Below are 14,320 nucleotides of genomic sequence, written 5' to 3' on the forward strand. Positions count from 1 at the left end.
GAAATGATCGAAATTGCGTTCTGAGGTTGTCTTCTTTAACTTTTGACCGGAGTCAACCGTTCAAGTTTCAAAGGCTCCAAACTAGCACAAAAATCTAATGAATGACCCAACGTCCGACCTGTCAGTCCTAGCAAGTCATAAATGACTAGGGATGGCTACAGGAAAGCTTTAACCACTAAAAAGATCTGAAAAAGAAGAAAATAACCTGAAGATTCATTACTTTTTCTCTTCGTATTCTCTTGATATATGTCATTTTTTGGTGTAATCTAGCGGTCAGTAAAATTGATCAAAGTATAGAAAATTCAAAAAATTTGAATAAATATTTAATTTCTTTTCATTTGCTTAACTTACATAAACGATTCTGAATCTTGATATTTTTATAGTCACATATGATATTCAATTATATTGATGCAGAAATCAAAGATGGAAGATCAGAATGACATGTCTGAGAAAGAAAATGAGAACGAGCTTGCATCTGGAGATGAACTAGATTCCCAACGTGGTAAATCATCAAAAAGGATGAAACATAGTGACAAACAAATTCAAGAGCTTGAAGTGTGCGTATTGGTTCAATTGTTTTTGAATACTTTTTAATTTGTTTATATTAATTACATTTTTTCTTCATTTGCTTGTCTCATTGGTATCAGTGCTTTCAAAGAGGATCGATATCCTGATGCAACAACAAGACTAGAACTCGCAACAAAATTGTCCATGGGTAGCAAACAAGTGAATTATTGGTTCCAAAATAAAAGATCCCGAATGAAGGTGATACATCATATGCTTTATCTTCCTTACTCAATGTTATTATTGTGTGAACTTTGTGTGAGTAATTAAGAAAGTGAATTATGTGTTTTGATCAGTCGCAATCGGAACAACATGAAAGCAAATTATTGAAACAAGAATACGACAAACTTCACACAGAGTATATTTCAATGAAGGAGATGATGAAAAATCCAGCTTGTGGTCAATGTCATGCTAAAACTATTAGTATGAACATAAATGTCGATGAACATCAATTAAAGAACGAGCAAGTCCAACTCAAAGATGAAGTTAATAGGCTCACCAACGAGGTGGAGAAACTTTACGATCCAACAACGTCATTAGAAGGAACATTTGATAAGTCAATATTATTGAATCTTGCTTTGGATGCCTTGGATGAGTTGCTAAAGCTCGCCCAGAATGGGGAACCTCTTTGGTTTAGAAACTTGGATGGAGATGGGGAAACATTAAACCTTAAGGAATATGATAGTGCTTTTACCCCAATTATCAGTATGAAACCCGAACATTTCATAACTGAAGCCACAAGAGCAACATGTAAAATGGTTCACAATAGCCAGACATTGGTGGAAACGTTGATGAATAAGGTACGTAGGTTCTTCATCTAAAACCCAGTGTTTTCCTTCTCTCATAAATTTTTTTAAGAACCTTCGTCTAATAATTTCTTACCTCTTTTTAGTATAAAAAATTGTTGCTTCATTTTTTAAAATAGTTTTAGCTTTATTCTTACTTTTCTATGTAATTGGTTGTTGCATATTTTTAATCAATTAAGTGTAACTTTCACGTCATGAACACAAGTATGTGTTGATCTATTATTATTTTTCTTGCTCTGAACTATGACTTTCTCTTTGTAGGATCAATGGATGGATATGTTCCCATGTATTGTCGGTAAAACAAATACTATTGAGGTGATTTCTCGAGGCATAAGTGGAAACAAGAGTGGTGCTCTACTATTGGTACTTTTTCGTACTCAATATTATGATGAAATTAACATATTTTGTTTATTCTTTCATTTTCTATATTGAGAGTTTGAAAATATTGATTTGCAGATTGTATCTGAATTACAAATTATTTCTGATATGATTCCTGCTCGTGAAATAAAATGTCTTCGCTTCTGTCAAAAACATGCTGAAGGTTTATGGGTTGTTGTGGATGTGTCTATTGACACCATCCAAAAAGGTTCACAACAATGTGATTTTCAAAACTGTCGAAGACTCCCTTCTGGTTGTATTATTCAAGATATGGTTGATGGTTACTCTAAGGTAATTCTAACTTAAAATTGTTTTTCCATTTTATCTCCCATGTAGGCTTGTATAATTTTTGAAATTTAACGAGCTAGGTTTCTCATATTCGCGGTTCAATCTATATTTACTTATAGGATTCCATTTTTTCTTTATGATTTCTTGAAATTACGCTCCTATCTTATTTCATAGCTATTTTCTTAATTAGTCACTCTTAATCAGAAATGAGATCATTGAAAGTACTCTTTATCTTGTATCCGTCAAGTTATGATCAATGCATAAATGTAAATCCTCCGTATTTTTATATTTGATATAGCGTATTTCTCTCACATGTATGGCAAGTGATTATGACCCCACACATTTCTTGTGTTGTGTTTTCTATGCATTAGTATTTATTATTATCATATATACTAATTCTAGTTTGCATCGCTCAATATAGCTCATAATTTATTTTATCCAAAATGAAAAGTATCAAAATAAAAGGCTTGAATCATTTATTTTAATTTTCTTTTAGCTTTGATGGATGCAGCTAATAGTAATTGTATGGAATCCTCTTTTGATAAAGAACTATTTTTTATGCTTGGCCTTCTGCTCTTATTTTATCTTGCTCTATCCTATGTTTATTCAAATTAATACATTTAGATACATAAATCTATTTCTTTCTTTTGCAAAGAATAGCCTAAAATCTTCCTTTATCTTCTACATCTCACATCATGCTAACATGCAAGGATCCAAATTATGCACACTTCTTTCACTAATATTTATTGGCAGGAACACTAAAAATCTTTTTGAAGAATATATGCCTTGTCATTGATAAGTTGCTATGGTTATTGTGTTTGTTAAGTTATCTCAAACAAAGTCTATGTTATATTTTAATTGATAATTAGGTCTATATTGGGTGCAAACTCGTATTTAATTTCCTAGAGGTTTAATACTGATATGATTTTTTCAGGTTATTTGGATCGAGCATATGCAATATAATGAAAATCATGTTCACCATTTGTATCGCCCTTTGGTCAAGACAGGTCTAGTATTTGGTGCACAAAGGTGTATAGCCAGTTTGCAAAGGCAATCTGAATTCCTGAGAGTGATGAAATCATTTGTTGATCCCACAAGTAATCATGAAAATTCTTTTAATAGGCTTTTTATATCACTTTTGAGTTTTGACTAAAGAAATTGATTCTAATGATGTTTCATTTGTTGCAGTTGCTTCAAAGGATCATATAGGTATACGGATGTTGGCTCAAAGCATGACTCGCAAATTTTGTGCAGCAGTTTGTGCAACTACTCACAAGTGGGAAATAGTTCAATTAGAAAATGGAGTAGATGCAAAATTGATGATGAGGACGAGCATTGGTGATCATACTGAACCTATCGGCATAGTGTTATGTGCCATAAAGACAATAAGGTTACCAGTGAAACAACAACATTTGTTCGAATTCTTTATTAATAACAATATGAGGAGTCAATGGGATGTTTTGTCCTGTAATGGTCCAATTCAAGAGTTGGTACGCGTTTCCAAGGATCAAAATCTTGAAAGTAGCATCTATCTTTTACGTGCTGATGTGAGTTATGAATTTTTTTATTTTCTAAAAATATGATAGGATCATTTTTTGAATGTTTTTTATTTATAAATACGTTATTTGCTTGGTTTCAACATGTAGGGGGATAGCACCAGTGCTAAGCAAAACAACATGCTGATTTTCCAAGATACATGCACAGATACAACTGGTTCTCTTTTAGTGTATGCAACTGTTGGTTCTCAAGATATCAATATGGTGATGAAAGAGGGGGACTCTTCATTTGTTGGTCTCTTGCCCAATGGTATATCAATAGTTCAAGATTATTCTGCAGTTGATAACGATAATGACATTTTTGAAAAGAACGGTAATGGAGTCTATGGTGGGTCACTGGTGACTATAGGGTTTCAAATGTTGTTGGAAAACCTTGCTACTACAAGTCTTCCTGAACAGTCGATCAAAGAAGCAAACGACCTCATATGTCATACAATTCGTAAGATCAAAATGGCTCTCAAATGCAAGTGATACTCCAAGACGAATAGAAGTTTAGTATTGACTGATATGCCTCCAAAGATAAAGAGTTGTCTCTTTCTTTCTATATATGTCATTTTTTAAAAGATGAGATGCTACATGAATTGTTTTTTTTTTGTTTGAATATTTTTTTCAGTTTGAATGACAATGTGTTGTTATTGTATCATACAATTTTAAGTTTAACTAGAAATCCTTTTTTTGATGATCTATTGTTTGTTTGATTTTGTTTTAGTATGAGTGGTCCTGATCTTATAAAATGAGTGAAAATTAGCATAAATTTAAATTCCAAATTTGGTGGTAAATCCTACCATTTGAGAGTGATGTCTTGAGAATGGTGATAAATTTTAAGCTTGTCACTTTGAATAGTGGGAAAATAGAAATTGAATGAAATAGTTGTAAAAGAAAATAAATTGTCGTCACCTAAAAGAGGTGCATTAAGTAGCATTTGGTATAGAAATATTCATGTAATATTCTAGTGTTTAGTTGCCACAAAATATTACATTGTTTAAACAATGAAGAATTTTATGATGAATAAGGAACATAAATGAAGGTGTTGTATTTGTTTAATTTCAGCCTATATAACATTTCTTAAATCACACCTGAGCGGGTGTAAGAACAATATTTTAATATAAATACATTCAGAGATGCTAACAAGACACTTTCTTAATCACTTAGCCATTACAACACCAAAAATTAATATGTAATGTCATGATGATGTAATGAAATGCATTGGTAATTTATCTTAGATGCAACACCATATATAGAATACTAGGGAATATCCTTAGATGCAACACCCTTGGATAAACCCTATACACTCTGAATATACTGGGTGATCCTGTATCATAATTTATCTTTCACTTTTTCAACGTCAATGTGCATGAGATGTAGTTTCAACACAACAAATCATACACCGAATTCAATCCTCAGCACAAACAATCATAAATTACATCATTCTATAATGAAAATAGAAAAGTGAAAGAATGTTCAAGTAAGCATTTCATATGCCAGCCTCCAGCTAATATCAATTCATTAATATCAAGTCTGCACATAAACATTCTAACACCTTTGAAATTGAAAAGTCGAATTGAAAAGGAAAAGTTGTAGAAAATTATCATTGAAAGAGGTTCTAAAAGTCCTATCTACGGACCGTAGAAATCATATGGGTTGTAGGAAGGAAGTCGTACTTGGGTTGATATTTGGAAAATGTCAAGTCACAGTAACTGACCTACGATTAGTTAAGATGGGTCTTACAATGGTCTACGGGTCGTAGGATGGATCCATAGGGTGATCCAGACATGAAGAAATTTTAGGCTTGAATAGGGGTTCTACAGATAGGTATCTACGGGTCGTAGAATGCTGGGCAGGCCGTATGAAGGTCTCGTACAAATATTGCATCCCACTAAGTGATCTACATCTGACTAGTACGGTCCATAGAAATTTCTATTGACTGTAGGTCGAAGCCGTAGGCCCTGTCTGGCAGAATTTAATGAAGGATGTTTTAGTCTTTTCCTATCTACCCAACCCCTAAACTACGTCATTTTGGCCCTATAACTACCCCTTTAACTATTTATACCCTTCAAATTAGTACTCATCTCTCTCATTCACTCACAAAACCCTCAAAACTCCTAAGGCATCTTCTCCAAATCCTCTCAAGAGCTCTCAAGGAAGCATCTTAGGGTTTCAACAAACTTGTAGGTTTCTTCTCCAAATTCTTAGGGATTTGATTGCCAAGGTACGTAGGAATTTACCGATGTATCCTTTTCATCCATTGAATCTAAACATGAACTTTAATCTCCAACTAAATTTCATCCAATTCAATGAGGGTTTTATGTCAATCCTCATGAGTCCTTTTGAATATGATTCAACTGATGTCATTCTACCTTATTTTGCGTGGCTTAACCTAATTACATGATATATAATTGATTTTATATGGACCCATGCTTTATGCTTTGATTTTCAGTTACTGAACTATGAACTATGATCATGAATTGATAAGGGATTTTTATGTATGTTTTATGAAAGGGTGAAGGTATGCTTTAATGATGCTTTTAATTTAAGTATCAATGATTTGTGAAAGGTTTTCTCAAAATTTGAAAGAAAATCGTGATTTTTTATTCTTAGTAAGGTAGGTATCTATATGAATGAAGTTATAAAATCATTGTTTTGAAAGGAGTTACTCTTATATGACTTTATGATTTGGGATTGGTATTTTGGTTATTTCCTTCCCTAACGTTATTCTTTGATACTTGACTTTATCTATTCCATTGGGATCACCGAGAGGACATAGAGGTGGAGGCTCAAATAGGGTAGTCTCCAGTAACAATCTCTAGTCCCAAACTACGTGTTGCCGTAGGATTGTCTTAAATGACCTATCTAGTGGATCCACATGACATTAATGATATGATACAAAGTTCTACCTTGACAAGTAGACTCTCTCGTTTTGGTATAAGAGTTACACCAAATCCATATTATAGCTCACATGGTCTATTGTCGGTTAAAGCTTATATCCCATAAAAGTACTATGATTTTTCCTTAAAATTTTACGTTATGTCCTTGTACTAATGCATTGTCCTTGTTTCATGTTTTCTTATGATCCAGCTTTTCTAAGCTTCTAAATGTCCTGCTTGGTCATGCATTTCATGTTTTAAGCCTATTATGACATCATGTCTACATTTATGGATATTTCCCAATACTTGGTATATTTCGTGTACTAATGCATACTTCTGCCCACATTGTCTCATAATATAGGGTTCGACGTTCTTTCTCCTCCCGCTCGTGGCTAGTATATTGATTTATTGTGAAGACCACTGAGTCCCCATGTTCTGATTGTTATGTAACCTATGCTACATTCGTATATGTCTTTAGTTTTCAGACTTTGTACGTGTTGTATGGGTTACGTCCCAACCACTATTATGTTGGTTTTTAGAATGACTTGTCAAGACATAGTTACGATTTCACGCTTTTGTTCAAACTAGCCTTATGCTATGAAACAATTATTTCTTTAAATCTCTAATCTCATAATTCCATATGTATAATGTATGGCAAGTGTCTTGTGTATGACCTCTCCAGATTCTATAGGTCATGTCACGTTTAAGGTATATTTGGATCGTGACAAACATCCAAGTCAACATGCTATGAATTAAGCTCACAAAGTCATATAAGTCATCAATTCATAAAGAAAACATCAACTATCCATATCATGACATAGTTACACGCATAAATGCTTGTCATATAATTTAAACAGAGAATCCAGCTCATCCCACAAATGTTTGAGCTTGGTGAAATATCCTGCAACATCATTGTTTCCTTGTACTAAACTTGATATTTCCTTTTGCAGGTGATAGAGTTTAGCGCATCCATTACACCTTAATTTAGTAAATCTTTACAGTAGAAATTCATAATTGTAAAATAAAGACACTCAAAGATTTACTAATCGGTGTCTAATAAGTCAAGTTAGAAATTCTCCCTTTCTCAACGCCTTCGAACAGTCTAAAACTTGTCAATTATATAATTTAGGTGAGCATATAATCGAGTTCGTACACACCCATATAGTCATATTAAATTTCCACTTAAAAGCAAGGAAAATCAACCCCAAGCCTCCGTGTTAGTGGAATTTTATTTTAAAATTGCTTTATCTAGAAGTCGGGGAGCTCACACGTCAAAAATAAGCTAAATCTAGTCATAATTTGACCCCCAAATCAAAGAATTTTATCATATCAAGCTTAGGGTTAAAAAAAACCCAAAATCCTCAATTCCAACCACCTACTAAATCACAAATTAGATGATAGATTTGTAAGGAAAACGTAAATAGAGGGCTTGAATCTAGCCCCACAAAATATCTAGCAAAACCTCATAGAAATTGGTTTAAACCATGCTCTCAAACCCCAAAATCATGTTAAGAATAATGATCACTTGATTAGGGATAAATCACTATTACCACAATGATTCTTGTAGAAGCCAAAGAAAATCGCTCCCAAAAGCTTACAAAAGTGTCTTCTGCTTTGGTGCCTTCGCTTGTGTAGCACGTAGGGCACAAGTTTGATTGCACCAGAACATGTGCAGCAGCCATAGCTAAAATAGCTTAATCCCCGTAATAAATCTCACAACTCATTCGAAACATCATAGAAAAAAATCTAATATGTATACTGACTAAAAACCACATCCCAGGTACATAGGAATCATCAAATAATTTTCTCAAGATATGTAGGAAGCCCTATCATTAGCTATTCAGAATGATGGTGATTTTAGAGACAATGGGGAAAAAAGGAGGTCACCTTGGATAGAGCAGATATAGCACCAAACATTACTAAGGTGACTATAGAAGGGGATTTATCTCTTAAGAAGATTAACAAATTAAGGGAGAAGTATACTAAAAAGAAGAAGCAAGGAGAAAAAGATATTTTAGGGAGAAAGCTTCATCTAGGCAGTCAAATAGAATGATAATAAAAAACTCTAAGCATCAATGAAAGCCTTTATATGGAATATTAGGTCCGTAAATACCCAAAAGGCGTTTACTAGATTAATCCAAATGCATAAAAGACAACAATACTGGTTTATGGGTTTAATGGAACCCTTTGAAGATTGGCAAGGGCTTGAAGAATGTATAAGAAGATTAGGAATGAAACATGCAGTGGCGAACTCTTATGGGAAGATTTGGGTGTTCATAGACAGGGCCATGGAGTATGAGATTACCGAGGATGAAGACCAAATTTTAACTTGAAAAGTTCAACATCAGGGCATGGGCATAAAAGCGATGTTCTCAATAGTATATGCCAAGTGTACTCAGGGTGAGAGATTAAGCTATGGGAATCTATGTCGGAGATAGAAAGTATAGTGAACATCTCATGGTTAATTAGTGGAGACTTCAATGTAATTAGCAATGATAATGAGAAATTGGGGGCAGAGCAGTTACAGAGATAGAAGTAAGAGACTTCAACTATGTTTTAAATGTGTGCAACTTGGAGGATAGGGGTTTTCGAGGAAGCAAGTACACCTGGTGGAATGGAAGAACTGATGAGGAGTGTATTTTCAAAAGACTGGATAGAGTTTTAACTAATGACAAGATGCAAGATATATGCCCTATTTTAGAGGTTGAACACTTAGTGAGAAGCGGTTCTGATTACACACCACTATCAATTACTTCTGAAAAAAGCAGGGAGGATGTGAGCAAACCATTCAAATTTTTAAATTTCTGGTTGAAGGAGGACTTTTTCATGGAGCTGATTCGAAATCATTGGATGGTTGATTTCGAAGGAGACCCCTTAAGTTTGTTTCATCATAAACATAAGGAGTCAAGAAAGCTTTAACTCAATGGAGCAAAAAAACTTTTGGTAATATTTTTTAAGAAATAGCAACGCTTGAGGAAGTTATAAGGGTTCATGAAGTGCAATTTGAAATATTCCCAACAACCGGGAATAGACAAAGATTGCATCGAGCTCAGGCAGACTTGAAAAAACAACTAAATATGGAGGAAGAGTTTTGGAAGTAGAAAGCGTGCCTAGAAAGGTTTAAAGAAGGAGAAAGAAACACTAAGTTCTTTCACACTATTATAAAAGGTAGGAGAAATATGTTACGATTTAATAGGATACAAAATGATGAAGGTGAATGGCTGGAGCAACAATCGAATATTGTAGAAGCGACAGTGGAATTTTATATCGAACAGTTCACTAGGCAAGAAGAAGTTTGTGAAGACTTTGGGATGCTAGAGGAGTTGCCATTAGTAATCACAAGTAATATGAATGAGAAATTGGAGGCCATGTCATCATTAGGAGAAGTAAGGAAGGCAAACATGGGGTTGAATAAAAACAGTGTGGGAGAACCAGATGGATGACAGGGGTGTTCTACAAGGGCACTTCGGAGAGGATATACACAAAATGGTTAAGGCCTTTGTATGTGGTGCGGAACTGACTAGATATATCACACATTCAAACTTAGTTCTTATTCCAAAAAATGTGGCACTCAATACATTTTCGGATTTGAGACCCATTTCACTGAGCAACTTTGTGAATAAGATATTCTTGAGAATAATCCATGAAAGAATCAAAATTGTGCTACTATGATTATTTCTCTCAAGCAAACGGATTTTGTTCAGGGAAGAAGTATAGCTGAAAATGTGTTAATATTGCAGGGGATTGTTTCAGAGATAGGGAAAAGAGGGAAAACGCCTAATCTAGTGATTAAGCTAGCTATGATGAAGGTGTATGATAGAGTGGAATGAATGTATTTAACCAAAGTACTAAGAAGGCTAGGATTTGGGGATAGAATCATTGATACGGTGTATAGACTGATTAGCTATAATTGGTACTCAATTCGATTGAATGGAAAGTCGAAAGACTTCTTTAAGCCATCTAGAGAACTTAAGAAAGGGGACCTTTTATCGCCTACTTTATTCATACTGGCGTCAGAAGTTATGTTGAGATCTCTTAATTCTCTCATGCAGAAGAAGGAATTTAAGAGGTTAGGTATGCCAAGAGGGAGTAAAAAGCTAAATCATATGGCGTTCATGGATGATATGATCAATATATGCAAAGTGGATATGGGAACAATGAACATGATGGGTGAGACCCTGAGGAAGTATGAGTAGATCTTAGGACAGAAAGTGAAAAAAAAAGAAGATAAAAGTGCAATTTACATGCACCATAGAGTAGGGGGTGAAGAAGTAGTGGTAGAAGTGGTTACCAGAATTTTGATAAAGGATTTTCCTTTTACATACCTAGGATGTCCTATATTTTACAAAAGGAAGCAAAAAGTGTATTACCAACAATTGATTCAAAGGATAGCGGCAATGATACAAGGATGGAGAGGAAAGTAGTTGTCATATGGTGAAAGGGCGATACTAATAAAACGTGTATTGCACAGTACTCCTATTCATTGTTTATCAATGATGAATCCCCCTATTAATGTATTGAACCAAATACAAAAAGTGATGGCTCAGTTCTTTTGGAGCAGCTACAGTGGAGGAAGAGGAAAACATTGGAGTAGTTGGAGTAACTTAGGCCTACCTGAGGAAGAATGAGGATTGGGTTTTAGAATGATGCGGGACATTTCGGCAAGTCTTTTCTACAAGTTATGGTGGAATTTTTTAATGAAGAAGACACCTTGGAGTGACTATATGATGAACAAATATCGTAAGAAGAAACACCCTAATTTTATATTTGGAAGATTGGATAGGGAGGCTCACAAATCTGGAAAATAAAATGTTGCAAGCTAGACAGCTGGTTGAACATCATATCCTATGGCAGCCAAGGCGAGGTTCATCAATTGTATGGCATGACAACTGAACAGGTATGGGAGATTTTTACACTATCACAGTGGATCTTACCAAGGACAGAGAATGGGATGAGGAAATAGTGAAGGAGATATTACCAGCATAATTGGCTGAACATATCTTGTGTCACATTAAGCCTCAAGGGAGCACTGAGGAAGACAAGGCTAGATATATGTTATATACAAATGGAATCTTTTCAATCAAGTCAACATGGAATTATATTCGGCATAAGGAGGAGCCTAATCGAATATACAAATGGATATGGACCAAAGAAGTACCATTCAAAATGGCATTTCTAATGTGGAGACTCTGAAAATTTAAGATCCAGGTAGATAATAGAGTGAGGAGATGGGCCATTGTATGTCCATCCCGATGTCGGTGTTGTATTACACCTGGTCAAGAGACACTAACATATGTGTTCCTAAGGTCTGATTATGCTAACAGGACTTGGCCCTATTTCTCTTCATTTGCATTATCAACATAACAGGACTATCTCTAAGAGTAGACATTATGTAGTGTTTGGGAGCAAACTGCAGATATGATGGTAGACCATACTATAGAGCTCTTCCAAGCTTTATTGTGTGGGAACTATGGAATAGAAGGAATGGGATAAAATATGAAAGGAAAAGCCTATCAATACCAAGAATCATTCACAATGTTTGCAGGAACATGTATATGTTGATAAAGGTAAAAAGGCCAAGCATGAAGTGTTCAGGAAGATGGGTAGAAATGATCAAAGAACTAGAGGAGTATAACACACATTTGAAGACTAAGTTGGGCAAATGGGACTATTCTCTTGAAAGGTGGGTTAAATACAATACTGATAGGGCTTCTAAAGGAAACCAGTGCTTAGCTCATATGCATTTGCCTAAGGGATAATAGAGGGGATATTATTCATGCAGAGGGAACAAATATTGATAATGCTACAAGCATAGAGGCAGTCATAGAAGCAAGCAGACATTACATGCATATGAATTACAACCAAGTCATCATACAAATAGACACTATGCAATTGAAAAATAAAATTAACAGGGGAGTGGGCAGTACCTTGGAATATATATGATTCAGTTGAAGAAATAAGGTCGTGCCTATTTGGAAAACAGCACACCTTCCGACACATAATGAGGGAAGGAAAGCACTTAGCTGATTATCTAGCAAACAGGGCTCTAGAGAAGGGTAGCTACATATACACAAATTTTAAAAAGTATGGATGCACAAGGAAGAAGGATAATACATAGTGAACATTTAAACATCTCATATCTGTGAGTACCACCATGAAGGGGATAGTGGGAAGGGGTAGGCTACAACAAAGATTTCACATATACACCATCATTTACAAAATGCCAAAAAGGAAACTGAAATGTGAAATGCACCCTAGCCTAGGCTATTTCAGCCAGTAAAATGGACTCGGCAAAAAAGGAGTTCTTATCAGTTGGGAGCGCTTAAACCTGGAAGGACACTTAACCATTTGTTTGAGGAGGTGCAATGAAACTACCCTTGCACTCCATTCAAGCACCACCTGCAAAAAAAACAAAAATCTAAGGAGGGCGAACGAGAGCAGTAGAGGTCGGAGGACGAACTAGGTGATTAAGAACCCTTCCTCTAAACAAGATCCACTAAGCATGAGGCAACATTTAGGTTACCAGATAACACAACCACATAAAAAGATAAGTTAAAAGGTGGAAACACAGATCCAAGGACTAAGACAAAAGAAGTATACTTACTCTTGTGAGTTGAACATTGTGAGGAACAACTCAAAGTAAGAAGAGGCGAAGGAGATGGTTTCGCTGCAATGACAGGTGGGGGTTGATGATATTAGTGAAAGAGGTGTTGAGGAAACCCTACATTTAAGGAAAGTGTATATAGTGAGGGAGATTCAGACTATGTTCGAAATGGGCACCCCTTTTTTTCTTCTTTGTTTACGTGTTTTCCTTCGCTATGTTTCTTGGATTTGGGCAATAGTCCCAAATGAGTGATGTACCTTTTAATTTATTTCAATAAAAGGCCTACATTTTCTAAAAAAAACTCATCTTTATGATGTGTGTGTAGGTATTGTTCATTATGTTATCTCTTTTAGATTCAAGTTGTTGGCTAGAGGTAGCCATAGTGTTGTGGTTAGAGGTAGACGAAGTGTGTTGTGGCTAGAAGTAGCCATTGCTATAATAGAAGTAGGGTTAGCTGATATAGTGGGCAGTAAGAATATTTCTTAGTTGACCTATAATAGAAGTATTACAAGCGGAAGGAATTAAGTGTTTTGATTCTTAGATTGCATAGGGTTCTAATCTAAATCTTGCCTCGTGTTTAGTGGAGTTACTAATGAAAGACTATGTGGTAGGTCATGATTTTGAGATTAGGGAGGAATCAAATCTCAAATCAAGGGTAAAATGAGATAATAAATGTTATAATACTTTTTGTCTTTGTCTTTGACTCAATTTATATGATGGTACTTGAATGAACACAAATGTTAAAAATTGAAAGGAATATACTTGAAACAGGGTCTAAAACAAGTCTAAATTATTTCATAAGCAATAAATAAAAAGTTTAAAGTTAAAATATCACTAATATAAAGTAAATCATTCGGTAACCAAAAATTTATTTTTTATTCCATCAGGGGCACAAAGGTTAAAAGGGCTTCAACCTCATCTATAAACAAGGCCTCATTAGCATAGGACAAACCATTTAGTAGAGTACAAGTACCAAAAACCTAATAACGATGGCTATTACATAAACCAAATCAAATACTAATGGTTCCTATCTTATAGATATACACAAATTAAAATAAAAAGTATTCCATCTCGATCATGACAGGGAAAAGGTCAAACACCTAAGTAGGCTCACAATTGATTGTGTGACTCGAACATCATCATTATAATAATATGCTATATATCATCGAATAACATGCTTTTTCCCTGAGTTTCGATCGATACGTCTAATCCAACATTTGGCATATTTTCCAACTTGAGGTCTCGATCATGACAAGGAAA

At 34.8% G+C, this 14,320-nt stretch overlaps 1 protein-coding gene across 1 annotated transcript; it reads left to right on the plus strand.

The window, feature by feature from the left end:
* Window positions 1-423: 423 nt before the first annotated feature.
* LOC125863673 (homeobox-leucine zipper protein HDG1-like) lies at window positions 424-4,063 on the plus strand. Its single transcript, XM_049543711.1, has 9 exons — window positions 424-557; window positions 648-765; window positions 861-1,364; window positions 1,632-1,733; window positions 1,827-2,039; window positions 2,971-3,133; window positions 3,225-3,583; window positions 3,683-3,871; window positions 3,902-4,063. Exons 1-9 carry the CDS (start codon window positions 424-426, stop codon window positions 4,061-4,063), a joined length of 1,944 nt encoding a protein of 647 aa, XP_049399668.1.
* Window positions 4,064-14,320: the final 10,257 nt, after the last annotated feature.

This window comes from Solanum stenotomum, chromosome 5 (genome assembly GCF_019186545.1).
Source record: "Solanum stenotomum isolate F172 chromosome 5, ASM1918654v1, whole genome shotgun sequence".
In the NCBI taxonomy this organism is placed as follows: Eukaryota; Viridiplantae; Streptophyta; class Magnoliopsida; order Solanales; family Solanaceae; genus Solanum; species Solanum stenotomum.